Here is a 20,280-nt window from a genome sequence, read left to right on the forward strand (position 1 = left end):
AAAAATCCCCCAGCCCCCCTGAACAAATAGTCCACTGTGGCCCAGTTAGGCATGCAGAGAACCCAGTGGAGAGTGACACAGATTTTTCCAAACACCAGGCTCTGAAAAGGGAGAGCAGAGGAGATGCCAGTTGGTGCATGTGTGTTTCTATCCCTGTTTTCAAAGGGACCAGCAAAATTTCTGTTCAGGCAAGCACCTCTCCTGCCTTTGCCTTCAGCAATCCATGCAGCAATCCTTGTGTGCCCGCTGGATCACGATCCTGAGTAGGAGTGGAGCATGATGTACAAGGCAATGCCCAAGGATGGCTCCCCTCAGTGCAGAGCTGAAGCTGTAAAACAGCTCGGTGGCTGACTGATGAGGAGTGTGAGCAGTCAGAGCCAAAAGGGGTGAGCTTTAGGCAACAGGGCCCGGCTCAAGGCTGTACCACTCACTGACTCACTGACTCTTGTTTGCCCCTCCCCTGCAGGCCAAGCGCTGGAAAAGAAAGTAGTCAAAAGCAAAGTGGGGGAAAAGGTCAGCCTGCCTTGTTGTCATGAAATTCCCAGCTCAGAAAGCCTCCACAAGTACCGGGTGTACTGGCAGAAGAACGTTACAGACGTGGTGCTGGCCTACTCAGAGGGGAACATGATCTCCCAGCACGAGCGGTACCAGAACCGGACAGAGATGGACCCCTGGAACCTCACGCTGTGGATCTCCCCCGTGGAAATCCTGGACAATGGCTCCTACCAGTGTGTGGTTCAGCGCAACTCAGTGCTGGTGTGTAGTGAGCCTGTCATCCTCTTTGTGACAGGTAGGTGCATTGCCTCCTGACACCTGACACCTGACACCTCCTGGCTCTCCAGTGCCAGCTTCTGGGGATGAAGGATGCTCTTCCAAGCTTATTCATACTGTAGCAGTTAGGCTTTCACCAGGAAGCTTGAAAGAGTGTTAACTGCTTCCATTCCAGCAGCCTCCCTTCTTACCTTTCTAAAGCTACCCCAGGTACAGAAATGTTTTTCCCACCACCAACCCAACCTCCTCCCCTTGATGTCTTCCTCTTGTGAAAGGATCCCTCCTGGGGCCCTCCCCAGGTATCACTGATGATGGGTGCCTGAGGCAGCTGTCTCTGGGGCAAAGCAAGACTTAGTCTTGCTTAGTCTTGCCCTTAGCAAGACCAAGCTGAAAGAGAAATAGGGTGGCCATGGCAGCATCTCAGCCCTGCATCCAAATCCCTGTGGGGCTAGCTGCACTGCAGCTCCACGCCCTAAGGCTGAATTAATCATGGAGCTTTGAGGTTTTTTACATTAAAGAAACCGAGTTCCTTTGTTCAAAATGAATCTGAATCTTCTCTTAGATTGGTAGGCCACAAAAAGTTCCACTGACATTTTCCATTTCCACCGGTGTTTTTGTGGCAGTTGATCTCAACCAGAGATACTAGTAACATATATAAATATATACAAGCATTTGAATACCTTTAACAGCAGACAGTTACATGAATCTTCCAGATAAGTCAGGAGATTTGGCAACAAAAAAAAGACAAACTCCTGAGGTTTGGCCATTTCCTGCTGGTCTGAGGGCATATGTGCAAGGAGACAAATTTAGTGTTCTTTCTGGGAACTGGCATGAAAAAAGGGAAGTATACTGCCAGCATCCTTTTTTAACCATGAAGGTTGAGGAGTTAACTGCATAAAACCTATAAAACTATGGATCTCTTTTCCTGTCCACAAATACTCCAGTTTCTTTCCAGCCAGAAATCCCCTTGCTGTCTTGCCAGGCCAGCTGAAATAATTATGGTAGACTTCTGCTCCCTTTGGTGAAGTGGGATCAAGTTATTGCGGGGATCAGGAAAGGGAAATGCTGGAATCAGGCTGGGACATCTGAAGGGATTTTACAGGCTGGATGGCAGGGTGGTATTGCTCAACAGACAGTGGCCCTGGAAGGAAAACTGTCTCTCCTTGCTTGCCACTGCTCAGCCACACAGTGTTGAGCAAGTTTCTTTCAGTAGTGACTGGTTGCTTGGTATCCATAGGCAGGAAAAACTTCCCATGGTAAATGCCCTTCAGGTGGGGGAGTCTTTGCTTTGACTGTGGGTTTTGGGGGCTGCAGACCTTGCTGTGGCCTGACAGAATGGTAACCAAACCATTTGGTTTTGGGGGCTGCAAACCTTGCTGTGGCCTGACAGGATGGTAACCAAACCTCTCTTGCTGCAGCTGACTTCAGCAAGCCCAACATCACGGCAGAAGTGACCGCTGACTCTTGCGAGTTGACTGAGATGGTGATAACCTGCTCTTCTCATGGAGGTTTCCCCAAGCCCAAAATCTCTGGAGCCCTCAACAACATGTCTGTGGAGTGGAATGCCAGCTGGGTGTCTGAGTCCAGCTTCAGCCCCTACAATGTCACTGGAAAACTGGTGCTCAACGTGACCAAAGACGTCAACATGACTTGCTCCGTTGAATACAGTGGCTTTGCCACGTCTGCCAGTTTGCTTCTGAGTATGTTTTATTCATGTTTTTTGTAACAAAACTATTTTGTTCAATCTGCTGAGTTGCCTCTCTGAGAATGCAGTAGATTTTGTGCAAGTGTTCATGCAAGGATCACCCGATGGTCCCGCCTGTGAACTACACACCAAAATATTTTAGAGGCTGGAAGATAGCCAGGGTGGGAAGGGAGGGTTGCAACCCTGACTGACAAGCAGAGGCAGGTCTGTCTTCCTGCTGTTCTACTACAGCTGGACTGAGAGCTGAACTGGATCCTGTTGTGATCTGGTAATGTCACATTTGCTGGCTCCCACAGGCTGGGGCTGCCACCACCCTGTGCCACTCCTTACCAGCATGGTTTTGCTGTCTGCTGTGTGATACAGACCTGGCATTTGAATGGAGGGACCAGAGAAATGTGTGTGCTTTAAAAGCCACAGGCTGCACTTTAAAAGAATTTTCTCATTTAACAAGCATGTTTGTCCCTGCTTCAGTGAAAGAAACTGTCAGCTGGGGTCTAGACAAAATTCTGCTCTCAAATGTAACATAGGGTTAACTCATACGAAAAGAATTCCATCACTGAGCGTGGCTTAGAAGTGATGGCATAATAGATAAGTCTGTGCTTTGAAAAGCTTGAGGCATAAGTGGAAGCAGCATGAGGGAAGGCAGCACACTACATTCCAGATGTTTTGCAGTAGAAGGGGATTTGCAAGAAAATTCACACAGCCAAAAGGATTTTTTTTTTTCATGTTGTTACGAAAAAAGTATTCTGAAATATCTCTGGGCCTGATGTTTTTACTGTGGAGATAAGGGCACCTTCAAGGGAGGACAGAGGAGCAGCATTTTTCCTAGGGAATTGTACCTTATTCATCAAGGTAGCTTATTCATCTATCTTACTAAAATCAAAGGGGCTTGTGGGGAGAGGTGCCATTCAGCTTCAGAACAAATGCCAGGAACTAGTGCTTTATGAATATTGGCTATTGCTGGATGTAGAGCATAATGTCCCTAATGAAGGGAGAATAAGTTTATGAAAAGCTCACTACACAGAAACAGAGAGCAACAACAAAAAAGAAAAGCAGTAATCAGAGGAGGTGCAGTGATACAGCTGCAGAAGTCACAAACCCCCCACTTTTTAACTTTTAGGAGGTGGAATCACTCCCATTTTGGTGTAAATGGTCCTTCAAACAAACCTTTCATGAACACTGAGTTACAGACAGAACAGAGCCTCTGGTAAATGTAGAAGGCAAGCTCTGTGCAGAGTTGGAGGTTTGCATCCCCTCCTGAGGGGAGGTCTGAACAGCAGATCGGGCTAATTAATGTCTTAGGAGGGGAATGATTCTTACCTGTGCCAGAGCAGATGGTGGAAGAACTGAAGGTCTGTGCACATAGGTCTGCAGACCTATGGACTGGCAGCAAGTCCTGTCCTATACAAGAATGGCCCAGTATCTGCTCTAAAATCACAGTGGTAGAATGGGATTTTCCACCATCTCCCAATAGTGAAAAGCCAAAGATCCAGACACGCTGAAACTGAACTCTGCCACAACACTGTTCCTGCCATGCAGATAAAAGTCTGTTTTAGACTGTTAAATGCATTCTGCTTCACCTGTGAATCCAAAAGGAAAAAAAAAATAGGCATAAATCTGCTGAAAACAGTAAGGAAAACTGCAGAGAACCTTTGAGAGCAGAAATATTCTAGCTGTGAACTCAGACTTTTTCACCAAGCCTAGCTAATTTCCCTGAAACAGCTCACGTGTCTTTAAATATTTCCTGTCTCAGTCCTGTTTTGGACAAAGACGCAGCTTTTTACGTTCTGTGAATGTGTTAAAAATTTCAGCCCATAGCAAATGGGCTGAAATGGGTGAATGGAAGAAATTTAGGTGGAATTTCAGCTTTGTTTGTTTGTTTATTGAGTAAGTCCATTTTCAGGCTGAATAGCTGAGTTAGAATTTGGCCAGAACCCCTGAAATTCACATACCTGCTCTTACATGAAAATGCCAATATCCTTTAAGGCCGTTTATTTATGTTTTATTTCTCCTGTCTCAGAAAAAACAAACAACTGTGTTGTTCCTCCTGTGCCTCCACCTTATAATGTCATTACTGCTTCAATTATCATCGTTATCACCTTCATTCTGGCTGTCACCCTGGCAGCAAGATACCTCCCAAGGCATGGTAAGTGCAGCTTCTTTTTCAAGAAGGTGTCTCAGTGCTGATGAAGTTTCTATGTAGGATACACATTTATAGAAACTTTACTGTCACATCACCAGGTATTTCTGTACCTTCTTCTCATTTTCCTTTTTTTTTTCCTTTTAGCATCCACTGTCACAAAATCTAAGCCTAGCTCATGATTTTCCTACATTTTGTGTGCAGGAAACACCTGAGTTCAGGTTTGAGAGTGGAGAGGTGACAGGGAGTTTTGACAGCAGATCAAAATATTTCCAAAATCAGGGATAATGAAGAGGTTCACAAAGGTTCATTTTCATGTATTAAGATGCTTTAGGATGCCAAGAATCTTGGTCATCATGATAGATACAACTGAGCACTGAGAGCTTCAAAACTGGATCTCTCTCCACACCCTACATCATCCCTCAGAAAGTCACTGAGCCAAAGTGACAAAAATACCTAGTGTTAGGGCCACAGGAAAAATTTCAGCAGAGCAATGTCCCAATTTTATGAGAACAGCAACAAGGAGAGTTAGATTTGTGTTCTTTGTACAGCCAAAATTAGCACAGGTAAAGTGTCTGGTCCCATCTTGTGAAGTCTTCAGTAACTCCAGCCAAGTCTCCAAGAGTTTTTCAATGGCAAAGGGGACCTCAAATATCTCAGGGTTAGTGGACAGCTGAGTAATTTACTTTTTTATCTTCAGAAAAATCCTATCTGTTAGCTGTTGCTCCTAATCATGTCTAAGCTGACCTTGCCAGAAAGTCCTTGAAGATGTGGGCAGGCATTTCATAGATTTATGAAGGCAGGTAGGATTGAAAGTCAACAGCAGTAGGTGCCTTATCCACAGCCTGTGAGCAGCTTTGCAGAGCAGCCCTGGAAAATGACAGCAGGCCTTGCAAATACATGAGGATGAATAACACCCAGCTGAGTTCTGTCAGGTCACTGGGGAAGCCACATCTGGGGACAAGAATCCCACACTGAGGGCTCTGTGCTCAGGCCACTTACACCACCTGGCCGTGGTATTCCCCCTTGGAAAAGGTCATTTTCTGGGCAGCAAAGGCTCAGCCCACTCGCAGTCACCTCTAAGTTTGCCATGCTTGTGTCTTCTGGTACCTCTACTTCAATTTCAGACAAATTCACTCCCAAGGCAGATGTGTGGAGGTCTCATTACTATTTTTCTTTTCCCCTTCTCATCAACCACATCCCTTCAAAAACCAATGTGACCACTGAGTCAAGCTGGGCTAATTTCCTTTTAGTGTTTTATCACAAAGAAAGGAAGTTTCTGGAAGGCTGTGACTCTGGGTCACACCTGTGCAGCTCCTCATTTTCCACCCCTGTGCCCTTATGACACCAGTGCTAGTTCTTCTCCCCTGCTGTTCCCTGGGGCTGTGTCAACAGGAAAGCAACAAGCAGGCTGAAACCAAGAAAATCACAGTTGATCACAGCCTGTGCTGTTAGCTGCATGTATAATGAACTTCTAATTATAGGAGAAAATGAACTGGAATCAGAAGATTTGGCTCTCAACAAATATAGGCTGGAAATTAAAAAGTTCCTTACCATTAAATTAGCAAGATCCTGGAGCACACTGAAATAGCCTTTTATATAGGAACTGAGTTGCTTTTAAAGCAGATGTAAAAAGCATACCCATGTGGTAGAATGCAATCACCTGCAAACAGCATGGCTCATGGCCAAATTAACTGGAATTTCTCTTTTAGTCCCATTTCCATAATATGCACAGGGAGTAGATTTGATGAGTCAGGTGGTGCTATTTGGTTTAGCCAATTTCCAGACCAGGCATGGAAGAAACTGTAAAAGAAACTGTAAGAAGTGTAAGGAACTGAAGCCAGAGCTCCCATCCAGCTTTCCAGTTTGTGTAGCTGTCCCATTTCAGTGCTGCTGTGCATGGCCTGGGAAGGGAAGTATCTGCCCTAAGATGCTTCCCGTGGGTGCTGCTGCAGGTCACCTCTCAAGAGCTCTTGCGGGAGCTCAGAATAGGTCTGAGAGTACCTCTGTTGTTCTAGGCTATGGAAAGCTGAGTCAGGAGTTGCTAAGAGTGGTTTCTGAGCTCGAAAAGCCACGCTTCAAAGAGCTGAAGTGTGGGAGGGAAGAATAGAAAGGCAGAGCAAAACAAAACCGAAAAGTTCTCAGATACGTGATTGTTGTGGTGGCCAAAACAATCAGGTGCTTTGTTGAGGTTCACAACCCCCTACTCTGAGGAGCTCACAGCCTATTTTGCAGTAATTTAAAAATGAAAACACAAAGCACCAAGATTAGAGATCACCTAAAGAATAGTTTAGGATTCACGTTTCATAATTTGTACTAGCACAATTGCACAAGACTCAACTTGAACTACTAAAATTCAGTCATAGATGGTGAGATATTAAGGGGATCTGCTTAATCTGAGATCCTCTTAAAGCACTGAAAGGGTTTGTTGGTTTTAACACGGGCATTCTTTCACTTAATAGGTAAACTGCAATTAGTGACATGTAACTTCCATCATTATTTCCCTTCTGACCTTATCTCAGCATGTAGCAACCTGTTGTTGTGCCAGGCTGAGGTTCTGGCCCTGTGCTAACGAGAGCAGTTTTATCCATATGACAGTATATAGATATTTATTTGTAACAGAGCTCTCTAGCAGGACCATATCCATAGACTAACACGGGATCTTCTTTTTCAGTTTGTTCTCACTGTTGCAAGCACCAGGATTCGGTGGAAGAGGGTGTGAAAGAATACACAAAGGCACCCATGACAGCTGAAACATCATCTGTATGACCAGAGAGCATTTGCAGGTAGTTTTCTTCACTCTTCTCTTGGCAAAACAGTTTCTCAAATACCATTACATGCTTGTGCAATGTTAGCTCAAAACAGCACGGGTCGTCCAGCTGTCAGATCTGCAGTGACATCCCCTGCCATTGCCCCTGTGCTCATTTTATGGGCCTCCCAACTAAACACTGGGCAGTCTTTTTGGGCTCATGTTGGGCTCATTTATGAGTTACTCATCCCTACCTCAGATGCCACCCCAGAGGTTCTGTCTGATGCCCTGTGAGCCTGATCTGATGCCTCAACATGGGAACATCACTGATGATAGAACTTGAGCATTGACCAAACAGTGGTAAGGGAGTGGGAACAAAAGAACAACTCCAGCTTTCCCAGTATGATCAGACACTCCTGTCTGCTTCTGAGATATATCCATTCCCTTCAGCAGCTGAAAGAACAGAGAAGGAAAAGTTTCCTCCCTCAAGCTTGCCCAGAAAACGCTCATATTTTAAAAGGAGTTACTTTTGATAATGGGGTGTTACAAAAGAAGGGCTGGGGAAGTCTGACTTGCCAAGGTTGTATGATTACAAAGGATTATATTTGCTTTGGCTTGAAAGCTCAGCAGTTTTCAGGACTGTGTCCTCCAAAAAGACACTTATGTGAAGATTAGCAGCTAACTGTTCTTATTCACATCATTATCCAGGTGACTGCATTTCCTGCTCTCACCACAGCATGCGGAATTGCCAGGGTAATGCCTGCAGAATTGCCAGGGTAATGCCCTAGAGCAACAGCTGTGGGGTCCTGGAAGTCACGACTTTGTCAAACTGTGCACTGCAGAATCTAAAAGTTTAATAGTTTGGAGATGGAAAGGAGGGGAAACTCATTCAGGCCACTTATCTCATTTCCAAACCTGACCACCCACTCATGTTTTCCTCTGGGGAAGGCCCTGTCTGGAACAGATACTAGAGCCTTGGTCAGCATGAATTTTAGGGATTTTTGTGATGGGAGTGGCAGGAGTTCACCTACAGAATAAACCCATTCTCTTTTCTTATAAAAGTTTGCCAGGATTTTCCTGTAGGTGGCTGGTGCTTCCCGACTCCAGCTGTCTGTGGAGTGGGATGGAAGCTGTGCTTCCTTAGCGGCTGACTGCCATGCCGTGATGCAATGAGCCATGTCCTATTGCTGCTTAAACAGGGAAGCACGTTCGTTAGTCATCCTCGCTCTGTTCCCAAGGTTTTTGCAGGGAGCGTGAGCCAGGCTGCAGCTCGCTCAGAACAGCTCCGAGTTTAGGGACCAGGAGCCCTCTTGTGGAGGGCTCTCGCAGGTGATACCTGTTTGTCGGCTCCGCAGCATTACTGGGATACATTTAAGGTGTGAAAAACAAAAAAAAAATCAGTGAAATCTTTTCCTCGGGTCCCTCAGGTTCTTCACGCTGTGCATCCCGCACTGCAGACTCCACTGCTGGTTGTACAGCGATGCTTGCTGCGTGGCCCCTTTGGCTCTCTGCAGGGGGGTGGCAGCAGGAGAAAACTCTGCTCACCACGGCTGGAACACGACCTCCTGTGGACGATGCAAACCCCTGCCCACGCCACCGAAGCTGTGCGGTAGCCTCGTTACAAGGAGGTCGCTGGGGTTCCAGCTGAGAGGACCCTCCGTGTTCCTGCAACTGAGCAGAAGAATGTCACCAGCGCCACACCAGGTCAAGACTTCAGCAGCCTCTGGCTTTGATGCTCCCTGCTCTGATGCAGGGGCCTGCAGTGCCCTAGCAGGAAGCCCATGCCCACCTACCCCCTCAGTAACATGGAGCTGCCTTTTGGGACACCCCAAATCCTGACATGCAATCTCGTCAGTTTGTGCCTCCACGTTGCGAGTGGGAACAGCCAAAACTTCTTTTATATTCAGCCTCACACAAGTATCTGTTCTTCCTGCTGGAGGACTTTGGATTTGGACTCGACTGTTACAGATACACATCCCTTCTCCCTTAAAGAGGAAACAGTGGACACATTTTTCATGAAAAAAGACACTTTGGAAGTGAGTCTACGTGCCTCATGCTTATGTGCAGCACTATGAGACATTTTAGGGAATGATACACAGAGACAGCACTCCTAAGAGCTAATTAATATTGCTTACCTACTGCAGTGGCACAAGTTCTCATAACCTTTCTCTCCTGGAAGGACAGCCTTGCCAACCTAAGCACCGAGGTACAGCTCCTGCATTCAGCTGCTGTGTGAGGGCACACCACCTGTGCACACATATGGCCAAGCTTCCATGAGCATTCCTTCCAAACCACAGCTGCAAAGCCCTGTTGGAACCTGTGTGACAGCCAGTGGTGATCTCGTGTGCATCTGCTGTCATCAAATGTAACTTGGGGCCTTGCTTCATAAACGTGGGTCTGCTTCTGTGTGTACATCTGCCACGGGATACTTGTTAGGGAAAGCTCTGCTGATTTTTGGGAGTTTCTCACAGCAATGAGAGGATATTTACTTTGCACTGAACATTGCTGCTTTCTGCCAGTGTTCTCTCTACCCAGCCAGGACTAGAAGGAATTTCCCTACAGGATGCTAACATTGAACAGGACTCATCTGATCCAGGTGACATTCTTGCCTACTGTGTAGGAAAAAACGGCTTCTCATTTTGAGGGAAAAGGAGGAAAATGCCCCAACCCCCAACAAGCTTCCTAAGCAACTCTGCCCTGAGTTTGACTGGAATGTTTTTCCCTTTTGCTCTGCAAGCTGTACCCGTTCCCTCACTGTTCTATCCACGTTATCAGGGCACAGCAAACTCTGAAAGCACAGTGCCATCCTCTTTGTGGGATATGTTATTACTTGAGCGGCTTATCTTCCTAGGACACAGCAAAGACATAGTCCATCCATTTCACTTTTTTTCTAGTTGGTACATATTGAGAAACTGCTGGAGAAAATAGGAGGATTAAAAGTGGTTTATAGGATACTGAGCTCTGAGATTAAGTAAAAAATAAGACAATGCTCCCTTCCTACTCCTGCAGAGTCACACTGTGCCATCACCTTTTTACTGCTTTCCCATTGTATCAAGTGTAATGGGAACTTCAGCACATCTTTACAGGAGTTTTTGACAGAGAAAAGGAGGTAAGCTGGGGGTTAAGGAAACAATTGCACTTGTGTGTTCTGAATGCAAACAGAACACAAGTGACAGAAATCAGGGTGTTTTCAAAAGGCAGCCTGACCCTATTGCAGGACTCCGTGTATAAGTGATGTGTCTCACACTTTTCAAGTTTCCTGTTCTTTCAACCTATGCTTGCTCCAGCACAAACCACCAGCTCCTTGCAGGCTGACCACCCTCTCTTGGCATTCACTTCCAACTTTGCTGATTTCCAGCACTGTTCTTCCCTATTACCACACTGCAGCTGCACGTTGCCAGCCACACCACAGCTCTGCCAGTTGTACCAGCATGTTTTCCCTCTCACTATCCCACGCTCTCTTCTTCTGCTCCTGACCAGTGATTGTGCAGCCTCCCAGAAAAGGGTTTGTCTTCTGCTCTGTGCCAAACCTTTCCACATCACCACAGACTCCAGTAACACTTCCAGTAACTCCTTCTAAAAGAAAGCAAAAATTTCACTGACAAGTATGTCTAGCATCAGGTTATTTGGCTCATTTTTCATTAAGCACTAATACTCTGGATCACGTTTTCTATTGCCTTATGCTGTATTTAGTGAATTGCACACAAATGGTTTCTGTGAGGCTTTCTCAGCTTCATATCTGTGTCATTGTAGCAAGTGAGCTGCTCTGTTTACCCTGGATGTTTTGTATATATTGTTGTTTCCTGGGGTTCCTCCTTTAATTGTATTAAAAAATAAATTGTAAACTCAGTTTCCTTTCCTTAGTAATAAAAGATGTCTGTCTATGCACTGGGTAGAACCTCTGTTATTCATGTTAGCCAGCATTTCACAGCATCCAGGTAGGTGATGCAGGTGTTGACAAAGCTGTACCAGGTACAGCTGGCATCAAGCCCCAGCTTTGTCCAGTGTGCTGACAGCAATGACAGAATGACACTAAGATAACCCAACTTGTGACTTCCACACCCCTCACATCTCTCAGTTTGCCAGGGGTTAGCTGAGCACTGTAGCTACAGATCATCCTTCTCCCTCCAAAGAGGAGGTTCCCTGAAAAAGCAAAACCCAGTGTAAGGTGTTCTCACTGTACCCCTGCTCCTTGGGTTACCTACTCTGAAAGTGGAGGGTCAAGAATTTCAATGTTGTGCTACGGCTGGGGGTGGAGGGAGTGGGGATGTGAAGAATCCTTTACAGGTATATAAGAAACAAACTCTGAACCAATTCTTCACTCCCCATTCGGGAGTCAAAGAAAAAAGGAAGTGCAGGGAACTAAATTCAGCAGAAAACTGAGAAACAAATGGCTGCTAATCTTGAGTGTAGCTGGAAGTGTCTGCTTGCCCTTAAGCACATGTAGCAGCCCTCCCTTGCAAGGAGAGAAAATCCTTATGACTGCTACACCTTGGCTCAGCCTTCCCTCTCACGGAAGAACATCCCTGCATCAATGGTCAGGCACAGGAAAATTAGTATTCTTTAGGCATCACATCAAATACCACCAAACAGGAACAGAGACAGAGCAATGACACAGCTAAATGTCATCAGAGCTGCTGTACAGATAAGAGTGTGGGATATTGGGTCGGGATGTAATAGCAGGAAGAAAGAAGATAAAAAAGAAGAAGATAAGACATCGCTGTGTAGGCACAATGGCAAAAATGTGACTTAGAAAGGCCTCTTTTCTTTTTTTGGGGGGGAAAGGACAACACCATTACTGTCACCAACACATACAGCTTAAAACAGGAAGAGGGAAAGATATATCCATACCTCTGCTTATGCAGATCCTTCATTCGCACATAGAAAAGGAATATCGGAGCTGGCTGATGACAACCCTGAAATACACCTTTCTTCAATGGAAAAATGAGCTACACTGGAGTGTTTAAAAAATTAAATGCTCACTTCAGGAGTCAGAAAACACACCACCTTCTTGAAAGCAAACTGTACCAAAAATCTGCTTTGGGTGGGTGGAATACACTCTGTGGGATCAACTGTTCATATTTCAATCAACACTAATTATCTGGAAAAGCATTCAACCAGAACAGATTCTTTTCTTATGAGAAGAACACCCGAAAATCCTGCCTGGATGTAATTCCTTTAAGTAGGAGAACAAAGAAAGGGAACAGGAATTCTGACCTCCTGCTTTGGGGGAACAGTGATGGGCCACCTCACCCTTCTGAGTTCAGACAATGGTCTGTAGAGTAACTCCAGCACCACCCACAGGTAACAGCTCTGACTGAACAGTTCACCTCTGGAACAAAATAACAGAGCTGGCACTCTCGTGGCCCTTGCCTTTGTTACTGCCTGGGTAGAGGAATGTTTGGTGGGATCTTCGAGCTCTTCTCAAGGAATTTCACTCAAGAATGCTTCACTAGTACCAACACTGTACAAGCAGAAAGTACCAGCTGTAATGGCATAAAGAGCTTATGGACACAGTCACCACTGCTGGATGGCTTTATTGAGTGTCTTGAACTACATTTCTCCCAAAGGTCATCCCTGATTTCCAAATTGCAAATGAAATTAGAGGCCTTCCTATTGTTAAAGCTGTCCACAGTGCCAAGGCTTCCAAAGTCACCACCAAAAATAAGTCATGTTTTCTGTGGCACCCCCAGGCTTCTACTGAGGAACCCAAAACATGCCTTTTTCAGGGTATTTCCATGTAATTCCCAGCTCCTCCACCCTTCTTCCACACTGACTGCAAAATACCCTAAGTACTGTAGGAACCAAGTAAGAAACCCCCATCAGCAAGTTGTTCAGGCACTGTCTGAAGAGCAGCTTTCACCAGGGCATAATTAACTTTTGGATTCAGGGCACCTTTAGCACACAAACCATTCAGAGGCTCCTTTACCTCAAGTATTTCTACATCACTGGTGGTTTGGACATTTTCAGCAGTGAAATGGGTTCTAGATGAGGCTCTGGAACCCTCACTTCCTCCCAAAGCTACATGACACTTCCTGGTCTGTAAAGTCTGTATTTCCACTTCTCGGTGGAACAGGTTTGGCCCTTCCAAGCTCTTTGTGCAGTGATATCCATCCCCGAAAAATGTTTTCAGCAAAACACTTTTTCACAGGATACAACTGCATTCACAGACAACTTCCATGATCCTCTGACTGAAGGATCAAGCAGGACCAAAATGCTATGTAGCTTCTTCCAACAGAGATCTGGGGAAGACTCAGTAGCTCTTCAGTTCTCTTGCTCTCTCCATCTCTGGTCTTCCCTGGGCATTGCTTTCTGTTTGGCCTAAGACTTCAGTCATACTGAGCCTGGATTGCCTAAGGAGAGAAGAGAGAGTGTAAAGCAATTTTATGCCTGTATTCTCCTGATAGAGACATGACTGCAGAATCCAAGCTCTTGAAAATTTCTTCTAGAACTAGTGAGTAAGTTTCAGTAATTCACATGACCAGTGTCATGGCCTTTTTTCCCCCAAGCCTCCAGCTATCCTCCTTCTTTTCTCTCTTTAATAGGGAATGGAAAGAAGGCAGCAATCAAGGAAAGACTGGGAAGACTAAATCAGCATATCTAAGACTGGTTTGTGAACACCATGAACAAGCAAAAGAAGAACTGAGGTTTGGAAAACCTAGTGTGTCGTGGTTTCTCTAAATGTTTGAACCCACAGGCCCAGACACCCTGCTAGTCCACAACTGAAGGGGCAGAGCTGTTCCTCACCACTCTGCCAGCTTCTGTTCGTACAGCTCCCTGCGCTCACGACTCCTCTTCTCCTGCAAGGTCTCACCAGCCAAGCCATACATTGCCATTAGGAGGCCTCCTGCAGGAATCCTGAAGGAGGAAGCAAAGAAGTCACCAGTCACCCAGGGGACACACAACAGCAATAGCTTACTGGCATCAGCAAAAGGAGCATGCAGGGGCCCAAAATTCATAACACACCACAGACTAAGGTACTCCTGTTCTACTGCCACCCACCAACCACAGCTTCTTTTCAGCTGTGACTCAATGGAGCTTCTGTGATAACGTATTTTGAATTTACTCATTGACAGGCACACACAGGACAAATGAGTGGAAGGATTTATGGCGCCCAGTGAAGACCCCATTGAACACCTAAACCGTATTTCAGACAGTGACACCCCTGCTCAGCTTCCATCTTGCTCTGGAATGTGTTTTCACTGGTAAAGCTCCCTAGACTGCTTCCAGAAATGCCTACAGCGGACACCATCCTGAAGGTGCCAAGCAGCGCAAATAAAGCTCATTCTCTTTTTCAGGTAGGATCCTCAGATGCACTTGTGAGGATATTTACAGGTCAGCACTTTGAGAAGAAATCCCAGTCCTGCTTGAAAAGTCAGATTTCTCCTGAGTTAGAAGTCATTGTCCAGAAGCACAGAGCCTCTGAGATAGAACCATGGGATCCTCCATGCCCCAGGGAACTTTAGGAGATTCATGACTGCAAGACACACACGAAGACATGTGTCACCTTACAGCCCAGCCACGCAGCTATTCCTTCAGTGTTTCCTAATGGCTGCCAGTTCACATTCTAGCTTTGGTGGAGCCTGTGTTGCCCCCTCTAATAAGCAAACAGCAAATAAGATTCTCTACTGAGAGCACTGAGCTCTCACTACTGAGAGAGCAGCAAAGCACGAAACAAGAAACAAAGAAGAAAAGAAAAACAGTTTAAAGGCTGGAAGAAAAGTGATCATCATGAGGGATACAGAGAATCCCTCAAGGCAGGAGAGGAAGGGAAGCTCCTGTAGCCCCACCTGTGATTCCAGGCTCGGTGTGTGCAGCAGTCACAACTCACCCAAACGCCGTTCCAAACATGACACCGCCCACCAGGCCCTGCAGGCCCAAGTGCATTCTGAACAGGGCTCCTGTGAAAGCTAAAAAAAGAACAAACCCACTGAAACTAGAATCAGCCCTGCCACAGACATCTCACACCAACACACGGAATTGCTTTGCTGCATTTCTCTTCTGCATGAGCTGACATCTGCTTTTAACAGAGCAGAAACCAAGTGCCATGGCCAAGTGCCACGGGACAGACCTTCACCACAAAGTCACCATAGTCTCTGCACTGAAACACTGCACAAAGTTCCTTCTGCTTCACAAAAACTGCCAAAGTTTTTGCTGTATCATAGAAGTATCTATGAAAGTAAAACCAAGCTCTCTCTAGGCTGGAGCATGATCTCCCTCACCCTTTTTTCTATTCAACAACCGCTAATAATAGTAGCTGCCATGTAAGGCAAAAAAGATCAGTAAAAAGTGTATCCAAGTGTAAGGGCAATAAAGCCTGTAAAACTGAAAAAGCAGATCACTTACCCAGAGCCCTGTTGCCAAAAGTGGGCATGCAAAACTTAGCATGAAAAGGGCAGCTTATAAACAGTGTGCTGAATTGTTACCAAGAGTGGAAATAAAAAATGCTTTCCCTGTTAAATAGGTGCTTATGAGAACAGGTTATGCACCAAGTGTTGCCTTTACCCCACAGAAGCATTTTTCACCCAAAATACTCCAGCAAGTATCTTGAAGATGAAGATAACCACAATCTCCCTAATGGTTTCAGCAGTGCATCAGTATCTCTGTTACAAATAAAGGCACACAGCAGGCAAACAACAGAGCAAAGTCAGTGGAATAAGAAACAAAACCCAAGAGCACAGAAGCTGCTCAGTCCCAAGAGATGTGGATACTTGCTAATGCTTTTCTGCTACAACCCTTGCTAACAAAGAGAAGCACACAAGGTTACAGCCCTCTTACCTCCTGCTGCTGCAAAATTACTGATGGTGGTTTTATCACGGTACGCAGACAGGCCCGTGCTCACCACGCTGCAAAGGCAAGGCACAGAAGTCAGCAGTTGCACGTGGAAAAAGAGGGGTAGCAAAACACAGCCTGAAATAAACCTGTATTTCATTAAACCAGTCCTCAGGTTACCTCTAATTGCCTGGCTGCCCATCTGTTTAGAGTACACACAAGCCAGCCATGACTTCTGTGACTTTACTGTGGGCAGCTGCAGAGACACAGGCCAGGGAATATCAGAGTTCTGGAATTGGATCTTAGATACTCTTTTTTTTTAATCAAAGATTTTTCTTTCCTATCATATAGAATCATAGAATCAGAATGGTATAGGTTGGAGTGATGTTAAAGGTCACCCAGTTCGAAGCCCTCACGGCAGGCAGGGGCACCTTCCACTGGACCAGGTTGCTCAGAGCTCCATTCAGCCTGGCCTTGAACACCTTTCAGGGATGGGGCATCCACAGCTTCTCTGAACGACCTGTTCTAATGCCTGGGAACATGTAATATAGTCAAGGAGAAAAGAATTTGAGCAATGAAAAAGTCCTATCAGTCAGCCAGTCCTGATGTAGGACATTTTCCCCAGAAGCTGATCCATGTGTCAGTAAGATCCTGCCTTGTAAAACAGTCCCCAGTACAACAGCCTAAGTCACACTCATGACATCAGCAGGGTCACCTATTCTTGTGGCATCAGATTTCCCTTTGGGGTAGGTAAACCAACTCCTCCTAAACATCAGCTAAGCCCCAAAACACTGTTCTCAGTTCAGCAGCCACATACTCTCCAGCCTCCTGCATGACATTGACAAGCCAGCAGCAATCCTCCTCTCCTTCCCAACACAGAGAAACGCAAACAATTTAGATTTTAATTGTGAAACTAAAGTTTTCGCAACTGCAGGACAGAATTTTCAACTTGGGCTTTACAGAAACAATGTGGAGCAGCAAATAGCTTTGTTCAGAACCCTTTCCAAGGGCTGGTGAAAAAGGGGCAGATCTGACTGCAGGGGAGACACCTGGTGGAAGATGACGAGGTTACATGACAAATCCAAAAAAAACCCAAAGAAATCAAAAGATCCAGGAGAGAAAGCAAACAGCACACTAACTAAGGCTAAAAACAGAGACTAAACTAAAAAGAGCCACACAAACCAAGAGACAGTAGGGAAGAAATTTAGAAAGGAACAAAAATATTAGGGAAATAGAAATGTAAAGTAATGCCAGTTAATACTGTGGGAGAACTTAAACAGAACATATCTGCAGAGAAAGTCAATGCAGGTTTAAATTTATAAATTTACTGGTTTGAGCAACAGGGAAGGAGATATTTCTAGTTTAAAAGGGCTTTGCTCAGAAGACCATGCTTAGTTTGATGTTCTATTGTCAGGAATGCACTGAAGCACCCAAGGAAGAAAATCAGGGAAGTAGAACACTCTCTGCACTGGTTTTGTGTGTGTAGGAAAAATCTGAAGGCCTAAACAGGTACAGAGAAGTGACAGGTCTGATATTCAGCAACTGCTCAAGAACAAGACAATCCCCTGCAAGTTTCTGAGGTCAAGAACAAAGAATTGTGAGTAATACCAGTGTACACAAAGTAGGAGTAGTAACAATTGTGAGTACCACCAGCATATACAAACTGGGAGTAATGAGACATAGCAGAAAGGACAGAAATCAATGTGGGTTAGAAAGCACTTCCAGAAACTGCCTCACACTTTAACACTCCCTCAGAGAAAAAGCACAAAAAGAGATGAAGGAAAAGCAGAAAGCAGCTGTTCTCACTGTCATATTTTCTGGAAAAACCCCCTTGCCCAGGATTCTTCTCCTGGGAAGCTGAGAAACCTCAGAGAAAAATTAAACAATAATTATCTGATTTGCTTCTCCTGTGTTTTGCTGCTTTGGAATGTGTTTTGGACATTGTTTACCAACAAGTGATTGTTCATTTGTTTCATGTGAATTGTTTTTACTTATTGGCCAATTATGGGCCAGCTGTGTTGAGGCTCCGGAGCGAGTCATGAGTTTTTCATTAATACCTTTTAGCCTTCTGTCTGTATCCTTTCTGTATTCTTTAGTATAGTTTATCATAGTATTCTTTAATATAATATAGATCATAAAATAATAAATTAGCCTTCTAAGAACATGGAGTCAGATTCATCATTTCCTCCCTATGACAGGGGTCTCAGAAAATACCACAGCTGTCAAGAAAGAACAGCATTCAAGTCAGTAACAGATGTACAAACAGGGCTTTTCCACATTTAGGGTTAGGCAACACCAGGAGCCTCAATCAGTCACCAGAGCAGCGGGCACTGCTGGCAAGGACAGGCACAGCACAGGGCAGCTCTGCTCCCCCTGCCACAGGGAGCACTCACTTGAACACGGTGGCGAACGCCGCGACCCTCCAGCTCCAGCGCCAGCCGTAGCGGATGAAGCTGCGGAGACCAGCGCGGTGTGCAGAGTGCTGAGGGGACAGAGAGGACATGTCACAGCCCACAGCCCCCTCTTCCTGCCAGCACCCAGCAGGCCAGGTCAGGGGACTGACGGTACCCCAACTCTGATCAAGTCAGCCATCTTCAGAGGAAAAGCTGCTCCCAGACACCAACAGGAAAACCAAGAATCGATTCCAGTTTGGATTGTCAACTGGTCTTTCTAATCCTACTGCTGAAACACATCTTGGCGGACTGGGAGGGCTCTTCGAGGAAAGCAGCAGAGAAGGGAGGAAAACTAGAAACTACTTCATTACTATGAGTTCATGAGTATTAATAAATAATAGCCATCAATAAATAATAGCAAGTAAATAATAACCATCTGCATTAAATGTTAAAATACCATCAAGCTCTGCTGTTTAACACTAGCACTTAAAAGTTTGAAGAGCTTTTTTAAAATAAGTGATAAACAGAAGCTGCACAAGAATTAAAAATAATGCAGTTAATGCCATGAAAGTAAATAAATTTTCTCTTCCAGTTGTTGTGGTGTAGGTGCTTAGCCTGGGTTCAGACATACCACGGTCACCAGACTAAAGCCAGGCAGTGGTAATTTTCAGGTCACCACATCAGAGGCCAAATCTAATGGTAAGTAACACAAAATTTTCAGACAGATTTTTAAAGGATTTTCTTCCTCTTAATCCAGGGAACCAACACTTTAACTGAACAACAAACACCCAGAAGTTCAAATACATCTATAAAATGTCACAGACGTTCTTCGTTGTGCTGTTGTTCTGAAAGAATTTTAAATGGTCTAAAAACGACTAACTTTAATAAGACAAGAGTACAATCCCAGTTTGATACTATGAAGTCTCCTGTCAGCACGCTAAAACTTAGAAGCAGAAAGCCTTTTCGAGGCACATTAATCAGAACGGTAAACTTTGTTGCCAACCTTCTCCGTAACGAAGGACACTTTTTTGAAGCTAATCGCGTGCTTTGGGTGATGGGACCCGCTAATTCCCGCACAGCTGACCTGCACACACTCACACACTCCCAGCAAACTTTTTGTCCCGGAACCGGGCAAACACACGCGTCCCACAAACGCGAGGCCGCCGGGCCTCCTGCGGGCCCCGGTGTCACCCCAAAGGCGCCTCCAAGGGCAACTTCCACCCCCGGCGCCTTCCCGAGGCCGAGGCCTCCCGGGGCCGCCGCGGGCCCCGGCGGTGCCCGGCGCTCTCCCCTCAGCCCCGGGGCCCGTACCACGGCATCGGCGCGGTTCTGGAAGATCTCGCCGTGGCTGCTCTCGATGAAGGCCTTGCGGGCGCTGACGAAGGCGGGCAGCCCCCCGTAGAGCCAGCCCACCACGCCCGCCGTGAACGCCGACTTGGCGATGTTCACCGTCTCCTCCGGGAACTGCTGCTGCTCGCTGCAAGGCAAGGGCAGCGATGGCCGCGGGTCGGCCGGGGGAGGCACGGCGGGACCGCCACCACCCAGCCCCGCACAGCCCCGCCTGGCCCACCCCAGCCCGTCCCACCCGAGCCGGGCCCGGAGCTCACTCTCGCCGCCAGAGCTCGCTGACCCGCTCCCAGCCCGTCTGCGGCAGCGGCGCGGGGCGGCCGAAGCCCGCCCGAGCGCCGGGGGGCTCCGCCATGGCCAGGCCGGCGGTGGCGGCGGCACCGACAGCGCCCTCTGCGCCCGG

General features: G+C 46.2%; 2 protein-coding genes across 4 annotated transcripts in view; one reads left to right on the forward strand and one right to left on the reverse strand.

The window, feature by feature from the left end:
* The window catches only part of LOC132341072 (T-lymphocyte activation antigen CD80-like), a 28,650-nt gene extending 11,275 nt beyond the window's left edge, over positions 1-17,375 (forward strand). For 2 of the 3 annotated variants that reach the window (XM_059872349.1, XM_059872367.1), the window contains exons 3-7: positions 467-790; positions 2,190-2,471; positions 4,497-4,622; positions 7,291-7,402; positions 8,793-11,253. In XM_059872349.1, coding sequence (XP_059728332.1) covers positions 467-790; positions 2,190-2,471; positions 4,497-4,622; positions 7,291-7,385 — 827 coding nt within the window. In that variant the 3' untranslated portion in view covers positions 7,386-7,402; positions 8,793-11,253. Of the gene's footprint in view, positions 1-466; positions 791-2,189; positions 2,472-4,496; positions 4,623-7,290; positions 7,403-8,792; positions 11,254-13,910 lie in introns of those variants that run through there. The other variant, XM_059872358.1, reaches the window with a different exon arrangement.
* TIMMDC1 (translocase of inner mitochondrial membrane domain containing 1) lies at positions 12,883-20,256 on the reverse strand. The gene is made up of 7 exons (XM_059872375.1): positions 20,138-20,256; positions 19,842-20,007; positions 18,531-18,619; positions 16,144-16,211; positions 15,197-15,275; positions 14,113-14,223; positions 12,883-13,718 (listed from the first exon to the last, which is right to left on the reverse strand). The coding sequence occupies exons 1-7, from the start codon at positions 20,230-20,232 to the stop codon at positions 13,619-13,621; spliced, it is 708 nt and encodes a 235-aa protein (XP_059728358.1). The 5' UTR covers positions 20,233-20,256; the 3' UTR covers positions 12,883-13,618.
* Positions 20,257-20,280: the final 24 nt, after the last annotated feature.

This window comes from Haemorhous mexicanus, chromosome 2 (genome assembly GCF_027477595.1).
Source record: "Haemorhous mexicanus isolate bHaeMex1 chromosome 2, bHaeMex1.pri, whole genome shotgun sequence".
Lineage (NCBI taxonomy): Eukaryota > Metazoa > Chordata > Aves > Passeriformes > Fringillidae > Haemorhous > Haemorhous mexicanus.